Here is a 16,085-nt window from a genome sequence, read left to right as displayed (position 1 = left end):
AACTGGAGATTTCTCAGCTGGCAGCTCACCGGTTGCCTGAGGTAATAAGCAGGCCTGGGGCGCTCGGAAGAGATGAAGCAGGAGCCGGCATGTCATTCTCGCCCCGGGCTCAGCATCTGCATCTCCACAAGCTAGGAAGGAAGGGTTTTAAAAGCAAGTTTTCCAACATACTCAAGAACATGTCTTCAGGTTTTCTATGAAGCTATTCTTTCTGGAATAATTAAGTAAATACTCCTTATGGTAAAAGGAAGGCACTGGCCATCCTTTTCTGAGAAACCCAGCTGTATGTGCTTCCTCAAAAACGGGTAATAATGTCCACGGGGATTCATGCTACTTCGTGCAGGACAAAATTTACAACCTTGTCATCTTCTCCGCGATGCCACATCACTGCCCAATGCACGTACCCTTAAACTCTGCTCTCACAGTTTTTCCTTAGCTAGAAACCATCCCACCAAGCCCACCATCGAATAACAAATGCCGTCACCTGCTGCGAGGAGCGAGGGGAGTGCGACGTGCTGCACGACGTCCTCCAGCGAGAAACACTGTCGTGCTATCAGAATAGCAATGAAAGTAGCTAATGAATCATGGAATGAAAGGTCACTCACCTTCAAGAAAAACATTGACATGTTTTAATACCTAACATCCTCTTAAGTAACATCTAAGATTAGTATCTAAGAGAAGGTAGGCAACACCAATAAGGTCTCAAGCCCCCAAATGAGGGCAATGATAACTTATCATGATCATTATCTTCTACGACTATTTCCACTTTGTTAAGACAAAGAATGAGGTTTACCCACATCTCAATGACGTAAGAAGATACTGAGCTTTATCTTGAGTACATATAATTGAAAAAAGAAAACAATATAAAAAAGAAAAAGAAAGAAATCCCTAAAAGATGTAGCAGGAATAAAACTTATCTGCAAAACTCAGTATGATCTGTCAGGTAAGGGCAACCATTAGTAACCCCTAATTGAAAAACAATATTTTGGAGCATTTTAGGGTTAACAAATAAAGAATCTTTAACATAATTAAATTACTTCTAAAAACAACTCTGAACATTATAATTAACTTCTAAATTTTAAAAAGAGAGAAAAAAAGAAGAAAAGTTAATTCATTCAGAGTAAAACCTCTACCTTTACAGATCTCACAAGACTTTGGCAGAAAATAATAATAGTTATAAAATCTATAATAGCAGCCTCATAGTAAGCTGTAGTATATGCCAGGGACTATGGTTAGCAATCTACAAAGATTACCTCATGTAACAGCTCAAGACCATGAGGTTCACACTATTATTAATTCCAGTTTTATAGATGAGTGAATAAAGCAGAGATAAAGTATAATAAAAACAACTAAGACATTAAGGAACAATGTTAAAGATAAAACTGTGTCTTTTCTGTCTAGAAAAGCAGGCCACAGATACCAGTTTTACGTGTATGAAAACTTAGGTAGTCATAGAATGAATGGAATAGGATTGTCCAACCCAGTCTTGAGATATCAGAACTGGGAAGTTCAACTTCAACTGGAAGGTAGTTTATAAAATGTATAAAATGGTTCTATATGTGTGACATATTAACATACAACATAGATTACACCAAGAAATGATAAGTAAAAATAAAGAATCAAGATGGAGTTTTAAAAAATTCTTATATCATGCATGCAATATATTTGAGAAAATCTGTGATATATAACGGGTATCTCTTCATCATTTCCAGACACGACCACTAAGAAAGACTGGATGCCCCAATTTTTATGCAACACAGCAAAACCAACCACACTCTGGTATACTGCTTTTAGCACAAGAAGAAAAAAAAATTTTTAATATTTCAGTTAAGCCTTGAGCCAATTAAAGAAAAATACCAACAAACTAACTATGTAATTGCAGTTGAGGTTTTAAATGAAAAAGAACACTTACATCTACAGTGCAAAGTACATCATTAAACCCCCACACATGATTTGAAGAACAACAAAGAGCCTTCAGAACTCCCAGCCATTCTGAACTAAGAACAGTGCAGCAAGCCGTCAGCTCGGAGGAAAAATTGGCTATATCATTAATCCTAAAAAGAAAAAAATATATATATGTAGTAGGAAGTAACAAAAAAGGAATTACTTGTATGTGACATACTTAATGAGCATGTATTTCACTATAAGTCATTCTTTTCTTATATTTAAGAATACACCCACTTGACAAATAACCTAGTAGAATCTAAAGCAGAAGATAAAAGTAAACAGCTTCAAATGTTTTCTATTGTTTAATGTTGGTGAGCAACAAATGATAATCACTACAGATGTCAACAAACATATTTTTAGTTCTGTGAACAAATCTGACCTATACAACTACCTTTTAGGCACATCAAAAAAATTAGCCCTGGCCGGGTTGCTCAGTTGGTTGGAGCATCATCCATGCACCAAAAGGTCCTGGGTTTGGTTTCTGGTCAGGGCATACCTAGGTTACAGGTTCAGTCCCTGGTTGGGAAAATATGGGAGGCAACCAATCAATGTTTCTCCCTTTCTCTCTTTCTAAAATCAATAAAAACACATCCTCAGGTGAGGATTAAAAACATAAATAAACTTACTGTTTTTTTAAAAAGAGCATCAAAAAATTAAAGAAACTATATAATTTAGGTAGGCCTAAATACAGTGTTTTCAAAATATAGGTAATTTTTATTTGTATTTTTATTGTTTATGTTTTTGTCTCTCAGGGCTTAATCTAAGAATAAAAGAATATGGGGCAGGCAGGGGGTGGCGGGGAGCGCCCCTGTCCAGTGTGGCTCAGTAGGTTGAAGCGTCATCCTATTAACTGAAAGGTTCTGGGTTTGATTCCTGGTCAGGGCACATGCCTAGGTTGCGGGTCTGGTCCCCAGTCGGGGAATGTGCGAGAGGCAGCCAGTGGATGGGTGTTTCTCTCTCACATTAATGTTTCTCTTCCTCTTTTTCTCCTTCCATCCCCACTCTCTAAAATTAATAAGCATGTCCTCAGTTGAGGATAAAAAAAAAAATTGATTAAAAGCAAACAACATTCAAATGTAAGCCTAGGTAATTACTAAAGAAGTTAATTTCAAAGTAGCACCAAAGCAACAACTGTATGGTTAGTCTTAAATTTCAGGGTAACTCAGCTCACCTTCCAGCATCCTGGTGGCCCATACATACATTCATGAGTGTATTGCAGACGAAGCTGTAGCGATTGGCCGCATTGTCACTGAGGATCTTGCCCAGCATTGAGTAGTTGACGCTACGGGCTGAAGGATTCTCAATAAAATCCATCATGAAGTCGGGATCCCATCGCAAGTTAGAATTGGCAGGCATCACATTATTATATATGGTTTGCTTAACTTTTGAACAGGCACTACTGAGGTTACAAGAAGAAGAATTAAAAACAAAAACAAAAACAAAACAACCTAGAATACCTAGAAAGTTAGTTCATTTAAGGACAGATTAAATGGCAATAATTGTAATGTATTCCTAGAAAAGATTCACATTTTGAGTTCTTGATACCAACTTCTTGATAATCAGCACTGAGTACAGTGGCTGGAATATAGTAGTTACTCAATAAATAGTTGCTAATCGCTTGAAGATCAAAACAAGAATAAGACATTTGGTTACTAATCGTAATTATTGTCTAAATCTTTTCTACATTTTACATGCTCCAAAAACAAAAGCATTCACTAGGGCTTCCAACAACTATCTCTGAAGAGTAGTTGCAAAGTGTTATTACTTAAGAAAAAAAATGTATTAAGACTATATATTAGGTGTTTAGTCTTAATTATACATTCCTCTAGGCACAGGGTATCCAGCAGAGGTCCATGTGCCAAGGCTACTCCAGCCACTGATACAGCTGTGAAAGAGAGGCTTGTTCCCTGTCCTCAAGGAGCTCACATTCCAGTAGGGGGATATGGATAATACACACATTCAGTGAGAGTGAAGAAACTATTATGTCATTCCTAAAAATTTATCATGTTCTCTTTTGTAGCGGTATTAAGAAATTTTTTTTTACCATATGAAAGCAGAGTATGTTTCAGTGAGTTCCATCTGAATATGACATAGAATATTAGAAGTACAAAGGGAACTAGAAGGTATCTGATCCAATCTGGCTCTGCAGATGAGGCTGAGGGATAATCTGATTTCAAAGCTCAGATTCCATACACATTCAGCTATTCTTGCCTACTTGCTGTGGACAAAAATTTCATAAGCAGCATTCAGCTTTATTTAAGAGCTCTTTTATGCAGCAGAAAGTCTTTTTCTTATGGATTAAGTTTTGGGCAGCAAATTGGTTTGTGATGAAGATGACATGGCTCCCTCTACCCCAGCCTTATGCACCTGTAAAAATAGTAGCCTGGAATGATTTCCTTAAAAATAAAAAGGTATATAAATAAGACTCTTTACCCTAAACTGTTGCCATTGCCAATTGCTTTAAGAAAACAGAGATCGCCCTGTTGGTTGTTCACCAAAATATGGTTTCAAACCTCCTCCTTCAGAATCACCTATGCGCTGTTTGTTAAAAATAAAGATTCCTGGGCCTCGCTAAAGGTTCACTGAATCTGCATGTTTCAAAAGTTGTCCCAGGTAAATCTTAAGTGCCAATGATTCTTGGGAAGCACTGGTCCAATAGAGAGGACTAAATCTAACCACTAAATGACAACAAGTATAATCTTCCACATTATCTTTCTTCCCAGACAATTTATGTAAAAACTCCTCAGTGGTCACTGAAGGATACAAATTTGCGATCTGAAGTCATGACCTGTTCAAAACAACGAACCTTATATAGTCCTCAGGGCTTTTATCATCTCCTCTTTTTTCTGTCTTAACTGCTCTTCCCAACTATTTACTCAAGTTTTCCATCATTCTCAGTTAGCAGTGAAACAAAAACAAATTTTGCTCTTCGCTGGTTCCCTCCCTAACACGTCCTTGGTTTCCTCCACCTTCCCAACACACTGAGTGTTGAATGAAAGATTCTGCAAATAGTAAAGCATTATATCTACTTCAGTCACTTTAGTCAATTTATTCTAAAAAGACATTTGTGCCTGTCTTTAGAAACCAAAAGAATTCTGCTTTTCTTTCGTAATTTTGATAAGATTCAGGCCCTAATTTTCTATCATTATAGGGACTTCTCTTTAGTTGATTCTCTCCGACCTCCAAGCTGGACTGCATAACTTCTCTGACCTCCATGGCTCATGGTGAAGCCTCCTCACCCTTCATTTCTAGACTTCCTATTTCATTTATTAGACTCTTTCCAGATGAGCTTCTACGTTTTAATAAAGAGTGAGCTGCTACCTAGGTTACTCTCAAATTCTTACCACTCTGTTGTGGGCATATATGGTATTAAGGAAATAGTTCGGGTATTTTCCTTCTGAAACTGCATGCATCAAAAAACCTGATAAGAGTAATGAAAGCAACAAACACCTGAAGGCCAAAATGACTCACATTCAAATCTAAGTTTCATCATTTATTAACTTATCATGAGGAACAATAATTTGTTGATAGGAAAAATCATTTCTACTTCCTGGGGTTGTTAGGAGGAGTACAGATCTTAATGGAAGTAACCCAGAGCCGTGCTTTGCACAGACAGCCACTCAGTCAGAGGTAGATGTGAATATGCTGTATGCCCCCCAAATAGATGGGGTTTCAGATCCAATTATTTAAACTGGTTTAAATAGCATATGAACAGAAATTTCTCTGCATATCTAGCTTCTGTTTGACCATGTTTCTCAATCCCAAACTGCAAATAATGTCTGACTTCCATTTTTCCTGAGACAGCTGCAACTCTGTTCCACCTCTCTTTTTTTTTATCCCCACCTGAGGATATTTTCATTGATTTTAGAGAGAGAAAGGGAAGGAGGGAGCGAGGGAAGGGAGGGAGGGAGGGAGGGTGTGTGTGTGTGTGTGTGTGTGTGTGTGTGTGTGTGTGTGTGTGTGTGTGTGTGTGTGTGTGTGTGTGTGTGTGTGTGTGTGTGTGTGACATTGACGTATGAGGGAAACATTGATCAGTTGCACGCGCATGCGCGTGTGTGAGAGAGAGAGAGAGAGAGAGAGAGAGAGAGAGAGAGAGAGACAGAGACAGAGACAGAGACATTGATGTATGAGGAAACATTGATCAGTTGCTTCCCATATGCGCCCCAACCAGGGAGTGAACCTGCGAACTTTCCATGTACAGGACAACACTCCAATCAACTGAGCCACCTAGCCAGGGCATCTCTTCCACTTCTTTAATCAAAGAAACTTGAGAGTGTCACATCCTGTGATGCGCCACTGTGCTGATCCTAAGTAGCCCTTCATTGTTGGGTTTCCTAAATCTCCGCGCAAGCAGTGTGCATGACTTAAATTAACTCATTCAATACACGTGCACTACCCTGCAGGAGCGTTAGGGGTCACATAGGCTCTTGGGAAGTTCTCTGGTAAACCAAGTTGCATAAACCAAGTCATGTATGAATGAGAAAGCTCTCTAAAAACTGTAAACTGAAACTGAAAGCTCTCTGTAAAGCAATAGCTGAACAAGGGTATTACCACTATTACATCATTTCTGTGGAAAGATGTTTCCCAAGATTCACACAAATGTTCTATAAGGGATTATTTTGAAACCATTAAAAGTATCATGATATTTTTGTACATATCTTTTATCCAATAGATATTACTTTTGAGTGCCTACAATGAGGCACACTCTTCCAGGAACTGGGATACAGCAGTAAAGAAAACAGATTAAGTTTCTGCTTTCATTTCTCAATCTACGAATGAGATAGATTACAAATAAACTTAGTGTGCTGGGGCTAGTAAATGTTAAGGTTCAAAGAATGACAGAGAGAAGTGGGAGGGCAGTCAGGGGGCACAGCCGTCAATGCACTGTGGAAGTGAGCATGCAAATGACTGGGGAAAAACACAACAAGGGAGGTACAGCAAGTGCAAAAGCCTGAAGGTGGGTGCTCAGAGTGTCTGAAGACCAGCGAGGAGGCGCACGTAGTTAGAACAGAACGGAGGAGAAGGGGTAGATGAGAATATCAGATCCAACAGATCCTAAAGGCTACTTAAGCTCTTTGGGGATTTTTTATTCTGAGTAGATAAGAAGACATTAGAAAACTTCATTATTCTTGTTTTAAAAGGATGACTTTAGTAGATATGTTGATAATTTGCTCCAGAGCATCAAGGAGGAAAGCAGGGAAACCAGTGAGAATTCCACTGGTCCAGCTAAGAGATACCCAGTGGCAGTAACAGAGCAACAAAGAGTGGTCCAATTACAGAGGTACCTGGAAGGTAGCGCTCTCAGGATTTACAAATAAATGGGATGCAAAATATGAGGGAGCAAAGAAAACCATAACTGTTCATGACTTCCTTATTTCTTTCTAGACTCTAAATTTAGTTTACCAGCTCTTATTGTCTCCTACAATTAATAATTTAAATTTCTGCAAAATAACATTAAATGAGTATGTACTTTCCAGCACCAGTCTACCTGTGGGGGAAGCGAGTGCTAAGATGCATAGTATGAAAGGGAGTCAGGGATGCTGTGTGGAACAGGATGGTAAAGGAAGCAGGGAAACAAACAGAGCAAGGAAGTTAAGTGTGTAAACAAAGGGGAAACTGTGTTCCAGGTGAGGTAATAGCAAGTATAAAATACAGAATATTTTCTCTCAAGTTTATCTTAAAATTGCAATCACAGTTAAACATATGCATTCGTAGTAAGAGGCTATAGCTACAATGAAAGGAAACTCAGTATGAATTCTGGCAGATATAATTATGATTAATTTTCCTTATTAAAAAGGATGACAATATTAGTTGAGTCACTAACAAATAGAGGCATAATCCTATGCTTACTGTCTTAATTTTCTTCTACCCACCTGAAGAGGTCTCCAAATTTGCTTCTGAGGTGGCTACATGACACGTAGAGATCATAGAGGTAGGCTAAGATGCATCTTTCAGGGGAAGAACACTCTGAGGGGTTCACAACATGCTTCACCACACCACACAGCCTGTGAGAAAACATGTGAGGAAAAGAGACGCACATCTGTCAATATATACGTTCCTGTTTGGATCTTTTAGAGTGAGAACATGTCCATTTATTACTTGTGTGAGAAAAAATATCAGATTATTGACACTAATAATTATTGCAATAGCAAATAACTGAGGAAAATATCAGTTTGTTATAATATTGAAATACTAGGTATTATTTTTAGAAAAAACTTTAAAAAATGCCATTAACAACAAGAAACAACAGAAATTCCTCCATACAGAAGGTATATATTAATGAATCCATCAATTAAGTTGCTATTAGAACACAAAGGCAGGCTGAAGTAGAGAATCCCTTCAGTAAAAAGTTTCATAAATTGAGTAAATTTTCAATGATCGCAAATCAACTTCTTTGTTAAGAAACAATTCTTAATCAGTAAATCTCGGATATCCATTTTTAAAACCATGAGCTGGTTCTCACATAGAACTGGTAAATTCATGGCCTGAGGTTACACTCTCCTTGTTTATCCAAACTGGAAAAAATTTATATTTTAGTTTACCTTATATAAGAATTTACACCCCCACTCCCCCCATTTTTAGTGACATTCTCTATAAGTCTTTCAGTTCAAAAGTACCATTACTACTGCAATCAGTGCCATTTTTCCCAAACCATAACTATGGTCTCTTTGGCCATAGTTCATAAAACACAAACATTCATACAACCAGAAGTAATACAAAAGTGGTTCACTGACCTATTTTTGAGTCTGATTCTACTACCATCTTGTATTCTGTTATAGGGTTCCGCTTACTATATAGTGTTATAGATGACTCAAGTTATTAAAGCTAAAATGGGCGTTAAAAATCATCTGATTCATCTTCCTCATTTTACAAAGAGGGTTCTAAGGCTCAAAAAGGTAAAGTAACCTGCTCACAGGCAAAGAGCTAGTTCATAGCAGATTCAAGAGGAGAGCTCAGGTCTCCACAATGAAAGGCCAGAGCTCACTCTAATATTCAGGGGGCAAGGTGAAGCCAGGAGGAGCCTAGGTGTCAAAGCCAAGAAGGAATCACAAATACCAGAGGTGAACTCAGCAAAGTATGTGAGGAATGCAACACAGCACCCCAAATCCTATGAAATAATATCAGCAGGTGAGGCTACCAAGCAGCTGATAAAAGCTATCAATTACGCCAAAAGTGTCACACAATTATGAAAAGTAGATTCAACTGGTTAGCTATATAAACAAAAACATTCTAGACATAACCTAATAAAAATTTTTATTGGAATAGAGAATAAATTAATTACATGTACTAGTCTACCAAAAAAGAGTACAATAGAACCAAAGGACACCATGTCTCTTTTGAGCCCAGGAGAAAAATGGAAGAAAAAGAAAAACAGGTTGCCTTTTTTTAAATATAAAGCCTGGGATAGGAATCTTCAGTGGAGACAAAGGAGCTTAGAATAGAATTTTTTTTGAGACCTCATTATACTTCTCTGGTCCCATAACCTCAGTCTCTAATGGGGATAATATTAGGTAATTGTTTAGCCTACAATTAAAACAAAACTAAGAACTTGTTCCAGACTGTCTTATAAAAAATAAAATTAAATAAGTAAATCCCTAAGATGACAATGCCTGCAAAGCTTATTCGGTATTGGAATTTCTGAGTATAAACTGAAATTACATGAACAAAAAAGTTGTCATGATGCACCATTCAAAATTACCCATGATGCTGGGTAGCACAGATGACCACGGTGCTATAAATGACTGGCTTACAGTCATAAAAACAAGGGAGAGGGAGTAAGACAGGAAGGAATAGAGAAAGGAAAAGAGAAAGCGGGGAGAGAATCACTTTATTTTTTAAAAAACCTACTATTTTCATGCTTATGTGTCCTTTTTTGGTACATGTTTTCTTGCAAAATTATTCTTTAGCTATTATATCTTTTTTTTTTAAATGTGTTTTATTGATTATAATATTACATTTGTGCCAATTTCCCTTCCCTCTGCTCCCCTCCACCCGGTGGCCCCCCTCCGTCCAGTTGTCCCCCCCTTTTAGATCATGTCCATTAGTTGTGCATGCTATTATATCTTTTGATAGAAATAAATATCAGTACTATTTTTTTCCTTAAAATTACTATATTTTCATCGTAAGCTACACATTATAGGATGTGTGGAAATAATAATGTTATTGTATATACCAACCCTTCAAACACCTGGGCTGTCTGATCGGGATTCAGGATCAGACAACTATGGTACCGCCTGAGCACAGCCACTATGCAGACACAGAGTCCCGTGGTATAACTTCCTGCCAGGTTGGAGGATTTCAGGAGCAGTTCAGCTTCTACAACACTCAGTTCATTTAGTAGCTACGACGAGAGAAAAGACTGAATGAAAATGTAGCTGCCAAAGCAAATAACAAAACTATGCATATATATATTTTTTTAAACCATGCATACACTGAGTGATTCAAGTAACACTTGATCCCGCCCCTTATCCTGCCCCAGGACAATATACACACACAACTATTCTCAGAAAACACTCCCCAGTGAATTAAAATATTTTTTATTTTTAATCCTTTACCAATTTATGGAGTTTTTCTTTGTCTAGAAATCATGGTACATGTAATGAGAACGTATCCAATACTGAAACAGTTACCAAATCTTTATGGCAGTCCAAAGTTCTAGACTGAATAATTGCAGAGAGCATCCTACCTCTGATTTTCTTATTTTCCCTTTCTTTTTACTAAAACACAGATTCTTAATCATTATTTTCTTATTATTAAGAAAGCTAACACCTCCAACAGAATAAGCAATACAAACCAACTTTCATTTTTATTTCCTAACAACTAAGATAATAAACTCAAACATATATATAAGAAATATAGCAGGAAAAATCAAATTATAGATTTTAATTTTTTGCTCTTAATGTAAAATATGATCTATTATAAACAGCAAATAAACTTCCACCTTTCCCTAAACAAAGTAACATAGGACAAAAAAAAAAAAAAAAAAATCCTCAAGCCCTGACTAGTGTGGCTCAGTGGGTTGGGTGTCATCCCACAAACCGAAAGGTCATCAGTTCGATTCCTGGTCAGGGCACATGCCTGGGTTGTGGGGCCAGGTTCCTGGTTGGGGATGTGCGATTGGCAACTAAGATGTTTCTCTCACTTTGTTTCCCTTCTTTTGTCCCCCCACCTCTAAAAATAAATAAATAAAATCTTTAAAAATACCCTCAAAACACATTTTAAAATGACTTTTATATCTTTTAATTATAATTACTTAACTATCAACATAGCTTCAATTAAGATGCTAGTTGGATACTGTTGATTCGGAATGTCTCAATTGTTCGAAAATATACTGGGTGTCCCATTTTAAATTGTGCAATGCCTGGTAGGTTTGTTTTCCTGAAAATGAGAGAAGCACTGTCTCTTTGACACCTGTATTGCGAAGTCAATTAGTCCATTGATGTTCAGTGCTGGTTCCATGAGGTCAAAGATGAGCTGAATGTGGTGAGCCAAAGGGAGATGATAGGATGTCCCTGATGCAAAGCTTGTGATTTGTTCCAGCACATTGCTAGAGATCTGTGCAAACAAAAGTAACAATAATTTTAGACCAATATTCCAAATAATTTTTTATTAAGTCTTTTAATTTTTTACTAATAAACCTGAATTTATATGTGTTTCTACTTAGAAGAAAGTTAAAACATGTTTCTAAAGAAATCAAAATCATGTACAAATTGACTTCCTTACAACTATAACTTGAAGAAATAAATCATGTTGTCATTAAGATTTAGACCCAACTATCCTAAAGGCAGAACAACTATAAGTATTAATTAATTTCCAGATAATATCGATTTGAATATCAATGGATTTGTAAATTTAAAGTGTCTTCTCAATTATATTTTATTTGTCATCAACAGATTTCCCCCTTGTTAATAGCAATGTAGGGCCATCATGTAATAGCGTATTTCATTAAGAATGTTTTATATAATGTTGATTATTATAAGGTAAACATATTTTCAAAATAAAAATTCTTCCGAAGATGACAACCTGGCACTTAAAATTGAACTATTCAATAGTTTGAGATGCTTCCAAGAGTGTTTCAGAAACATATTTGTAAAACCAACTAAGGCCTGAAACTTATATTGCAGGAAAGACTTTTAAGGAAATATGAATATTCCAAATGCATAATAAACAGCTTTAAATGGCTACCTGAGATGTCACTTGGTGCTGATCAAAATATGAAAGGAGCTGAAGTTTTGTGAACACAGTCTCCAGTGTTGGAAATGCTTCCTGTTTGTTCTTCCTGGCTTTTTGTCCTTCATCTCCAACTAAATAAGCATAGGGCAAATACATTAGTTTACAATGAACAGAAACTCTTGACTTTTTAATGTTACTGTTTCTATTGAAACATAACGTACATATGAAAAAGTGCACAAACTTTATTAATTTCTACAAAGTATATACACTCAGGTAATGAAACTCAAACACAAAATCACATATCGGAACCCCAGAAAGTGCATTAGGCCCCCTCCAGTCACTCCTCCCACCCCAGGGCACAAGATCCGAACTTCCAACAGCCTAGATTGACACTGCCCACCTCAGAACTTTGTATGAACAGAATCATACAATATATACATGTAGTCCCGGGCATCTTTCACTTGACACTGTGTTTCTGAGATTAATTCATACTGTTGTTGCAATTTTAATTTGTCCTAAAAATTATTAATTCCTACTTTTGTATAGTATTCTAATGTTTGACTATACCACCATTAATATATCCATTATGGTGAGTTGTTTCTAGATTTCGGCTACTGTGGGAAACACCTCCATGAATGTTTCTATAAAGATCTCAACAATGGAAGGGGCGTGGAAATCACCCAGGCTCATTCTGATATAATAGGAAGGTTCTTAAGAGACTTACTGTGATATTTGCCCCAAACAGCTTAATACGTAAAATAGGAAATTTACATAATTCCTAAGTTTTTTAGGGGTAGAAATGAATGAAATTCCTCCACATTAACAGGAAATGGATTCATTTCCTTAATCAATTTAACATAAAGAAATTTGAAAAAAAACCCAGTAAGAATTTTTATAAATACTGCTATCCCAGGACTCTTGTTCTTAAGAATTTAAAAGATAACATCCAAAAATAATTAGATTATTTTAAAATACTTCTTAATATTATATATTTACAAAGAGAAATCTGGAAACAAAAAGGAAAGGTTGGACTACATGATCTCTAACAAGAGCACTACCACTCACATCGTTTTCCTCCCCTTCACCCCCTTCTACCTGCCTCTACCCCCTTTTCCCTCTGCTAACCACCATATGTTGTGTGTGTGTGTACGCGCGCGCGCGTCTAATCCCTCACATCTTACTTGAAAAAGTTTAATTTCAGAGAGCAACAGTTATTACACACCTCTATTAAAGACACAAGAAAGATTTCACTGAACCCAAACAGATTTTGTTAATGACAAATGTAATGGTGGTAAAAGATAACATTAGAAGAAAGGATGCTTCTCTTTCAACAATAAGCAATTACAGTTTAAGCCCTCAGTGCCCTCCCCACATATAAAAACCCAGTCTGTTTGGTCTTCATTTCCTCTAACAAACAACCTCCCAGACCAGAGTAAATCAGAATTAAAAGGTGCTGAGTAACATCCAGTGTGCCACTCTTACCAAATAACACCAAAAATAACACAAAGAATGAGAACCAGTAAGTTCATTAAGCCTTCTTTTTTGATATATATTCTCAAAGTTACAAATTAAATGTAGAATTCTGCCTTCAATATAGCTGCTCACATGTCATAAGCATGTGTAAAATATCCAATTTTGAATTTTTCATTTACTAACATCACCGATCCAAGGCTGAAAATTCATATCAACAGTCTTGGGTACAAGGTACTTTAAAACTGAAGTTAACATAATTATTTAGTCCTTCCTGGGACCCAACCAGAAACACAAAAATAACAGATATGAAGAAGTACATCCATCATGAGAATTCACAAATGCATCATTCTTGTTTGTTTGTTTACGCTAATGAACACTACTTACTTCCAGAAAACTGACTTCTTAAAATCTCTATAAAAAAAGATATAGTTGATTCTTGGCAATTTATATTCACTTTCAAAGAAAAATATTTTAAAAGGTGGTGATTCTCCATGGAATACTTTATTTTAAAGATATTCACCTAATAATAGTCATAATTCATAGATTTTCCTCATCTGTCTTATGTTAATTTGCTTTCATAGTAGCTATGATTGTTCTTTAGTTGCCTAATATCGGTTGTCCTTTGCTTCTTTTTTTTTTAATTCTCACTTGAGAATATGTTTTTATTGATTTTAGACAGAGAGGGAGAAAAAGGAAAAAAACCAATCAGCTGCCTCCCGTACATGCTCCGGCCAAGGATGCAACCCACAACCTAGGAATGTGCCCTGACTGGGGATTGAACCCACAACCTTTTGGTGCACAGGATGACGCTCCAACCAAGTGAGCCACCGGGCCAGGGCAAGATTGTCCTTTTTTTGAAATCTTTAAATCCCAGAAGTTTTGACCTTCTAGTTTGGTAAAGTTTATTCATATTTTCAAAAGACACACCATTGAAAACCAAAGATGACTAATCAATGTAAATGTAAAATGTGGTTCGACCACCTTCAACTGGAAATGCCACAGAAATACCTGGGGTAAGGCCTACTTGATGTGCGAACACTCCCAATAAGTTCCTCAAAATCCTATTTGTATGTGTAGCCAGAAATCAAATACATGCTTACAGAAGCTCTGTTTTCCTGCCTTACCAACCCTCATCTTTACTAACAAAAGGGGCAAATTTCCATTAATCTGAAAGTCAGTCAGCTAGCTTCTGCTGGGAACACTAGGTTTTAAGGAGTGACTTAAAGGCAGGCTATCAGAAGATAGGTCACTATATCACCAAATTAAGCTATTTCTGGTTGAGGAATTTTACCTAAAATGAGAGAAAGACAAAAATCCCCTTTGAAGATTCCTCTTCACAGTGGTGTTTCTATTACTGATATCCCAAACGCAGCATGGAACAATGATTGTCTCCTTGTGAGTTCATGATCAAGACTTGGCTATTTAAGAAGCTGATACAAAGATAGCATAGACTACAGCCTGGCATTAAAAAAACTGTGAAAGAAGGAAGCAGACTCAACAGAAAAAGATACGGCATTTCTTCCTTCCTCTTCCCACCCATCTCAGTTTTCCAAAAACAAAAAATTCCACAGGATATCTGGAAAGATTCTCTAAAATTAATTTAGATTTTTTAAAAACTGTATTACTGAACCTTTTAAATGAGATAGTACCCACTCCATTTTCAAGTATACAAAAAGTAGTCAATAGTTTTGCTCCCTACTTTCAGGTTTTCAAAATTCAGCCTTCTAAATGCGACCCATTTCCTCTTTTGTCTTAGGGACAGATCAACAGTTTTTCTTAGAGCAGTTTTGTTTTTTTCAAGTTCAATAATGACTAATCAGATCAACAACAACAGGGTTTCATTTCCCTTCTACACCTCTTGGTTGTTCCCACAGGCAGCTGGTATAGTACAAGGTCCTTAACTGGAAATAGGAGGAAGTTAGGAAATGTGATGCCAAGCACAAGTGTAACTTTTCCATTGTGAATGTTCTAAGGACTAACCTGCGATTCATTCACCCGCGAGAGTTGCCTTTGTACCTTGTTTCTGCCTGTGTCTCTCTACTGATGGAGAGGAAAGAGAGCTACCTATTTCCATTAATTATACCTGTGCCTTCCTGCAGGAAAGATCTACAATGGACAAGCTCTAGTAATTTAGTAATTCATCTGGTTAAAGTCTAAAGGGTCCCCTGTGGAGAGGTTCATAAAAGAGTATTTACTGTGTACTGAACAACAAAGTAAGGTTTCTTGGGGTGTTTTAGACCATATGTAGGGAAGTGTGCTGTTTGCATAGGGAAAATTGAAACTTTTCCCCCTCTGTATTATTTAAGTAATAGAGAAATAAACACCACTGGTGGTAGTGCAGTATATATAAATGATATCATATTTTAAATCATATAACTGCCTACTAACATAAACAAACCCTGAAAAGATTAATTAGGCAAATATGAAGTAGATAATTACAGAATTTCAATTATGCAATGTGGTGACATAATAGCAAGGCACAGCTTCACTGT

The 16,085-nt window shown here is 36.7% G+C and overlaps 1 protein-coding gene across 1 annotated transcript in view; it reads right to left on the bottom strand.

Moving 5' to 3' along the window:
- Positions 1-16,085, bottom strand: part of MED12L (mediator complex subunit 12L) — a 310,414-nt gene that overhangs the window by 62,132 nt on the left and 232,197 nt on the right. Inside the window, exons 16-23 of the mRNA XM_090275855.1 lie at positions 12,133-12,251; positions 11,359-11,502; positions 10,125-10,288; positions 7,821-7,952; positions 3,119-3,346; positions 1,913-2,054; positions 485-605; positions 30-131 (exon numbers count right to left, since the gene is read on the bottom strand). Coding sequence (XP_090131981.1) covers positions 30-131; positions 485-605; positions 1,913-2,054; positions 3,119-3,346; positions 7,821-7,952; positions 10,125-10,288; positions 11,359-11,502; positions 12,133-12,251 — 1,152 coding nt within the window. The remainder of the gene's footprint in view (positions 1-29; positions 132-484; positions 606-1,912; positions 2,055-3,118; positions 3,347-7,820; positions 7,953-10,124; positions 10,289-11,358; positions 11,503-12,132; positions 12,252-16,085) is intronic.

This window comes from Furipterus horrens, unplaced genomic scaffold (genome assembly GCF_987537825.1).
Source record: "Furipterus horrens unplaced genomic scaffold, mFurHor1.1.pri manual_scaffold_1, whole genome shotgun sequence".
In the NCBI taxonomy this organism is placed as follows: Eukaryota; Metazoa; Chordata; class Mammalia; order Chiroptera; family Furipteridae; genus Furipterus; species Furipterus horrens.
Note: the sequence above shows the minus strand (reverse complement) of the source record. Positions and strands in the feature narration are given on the sequence as shown.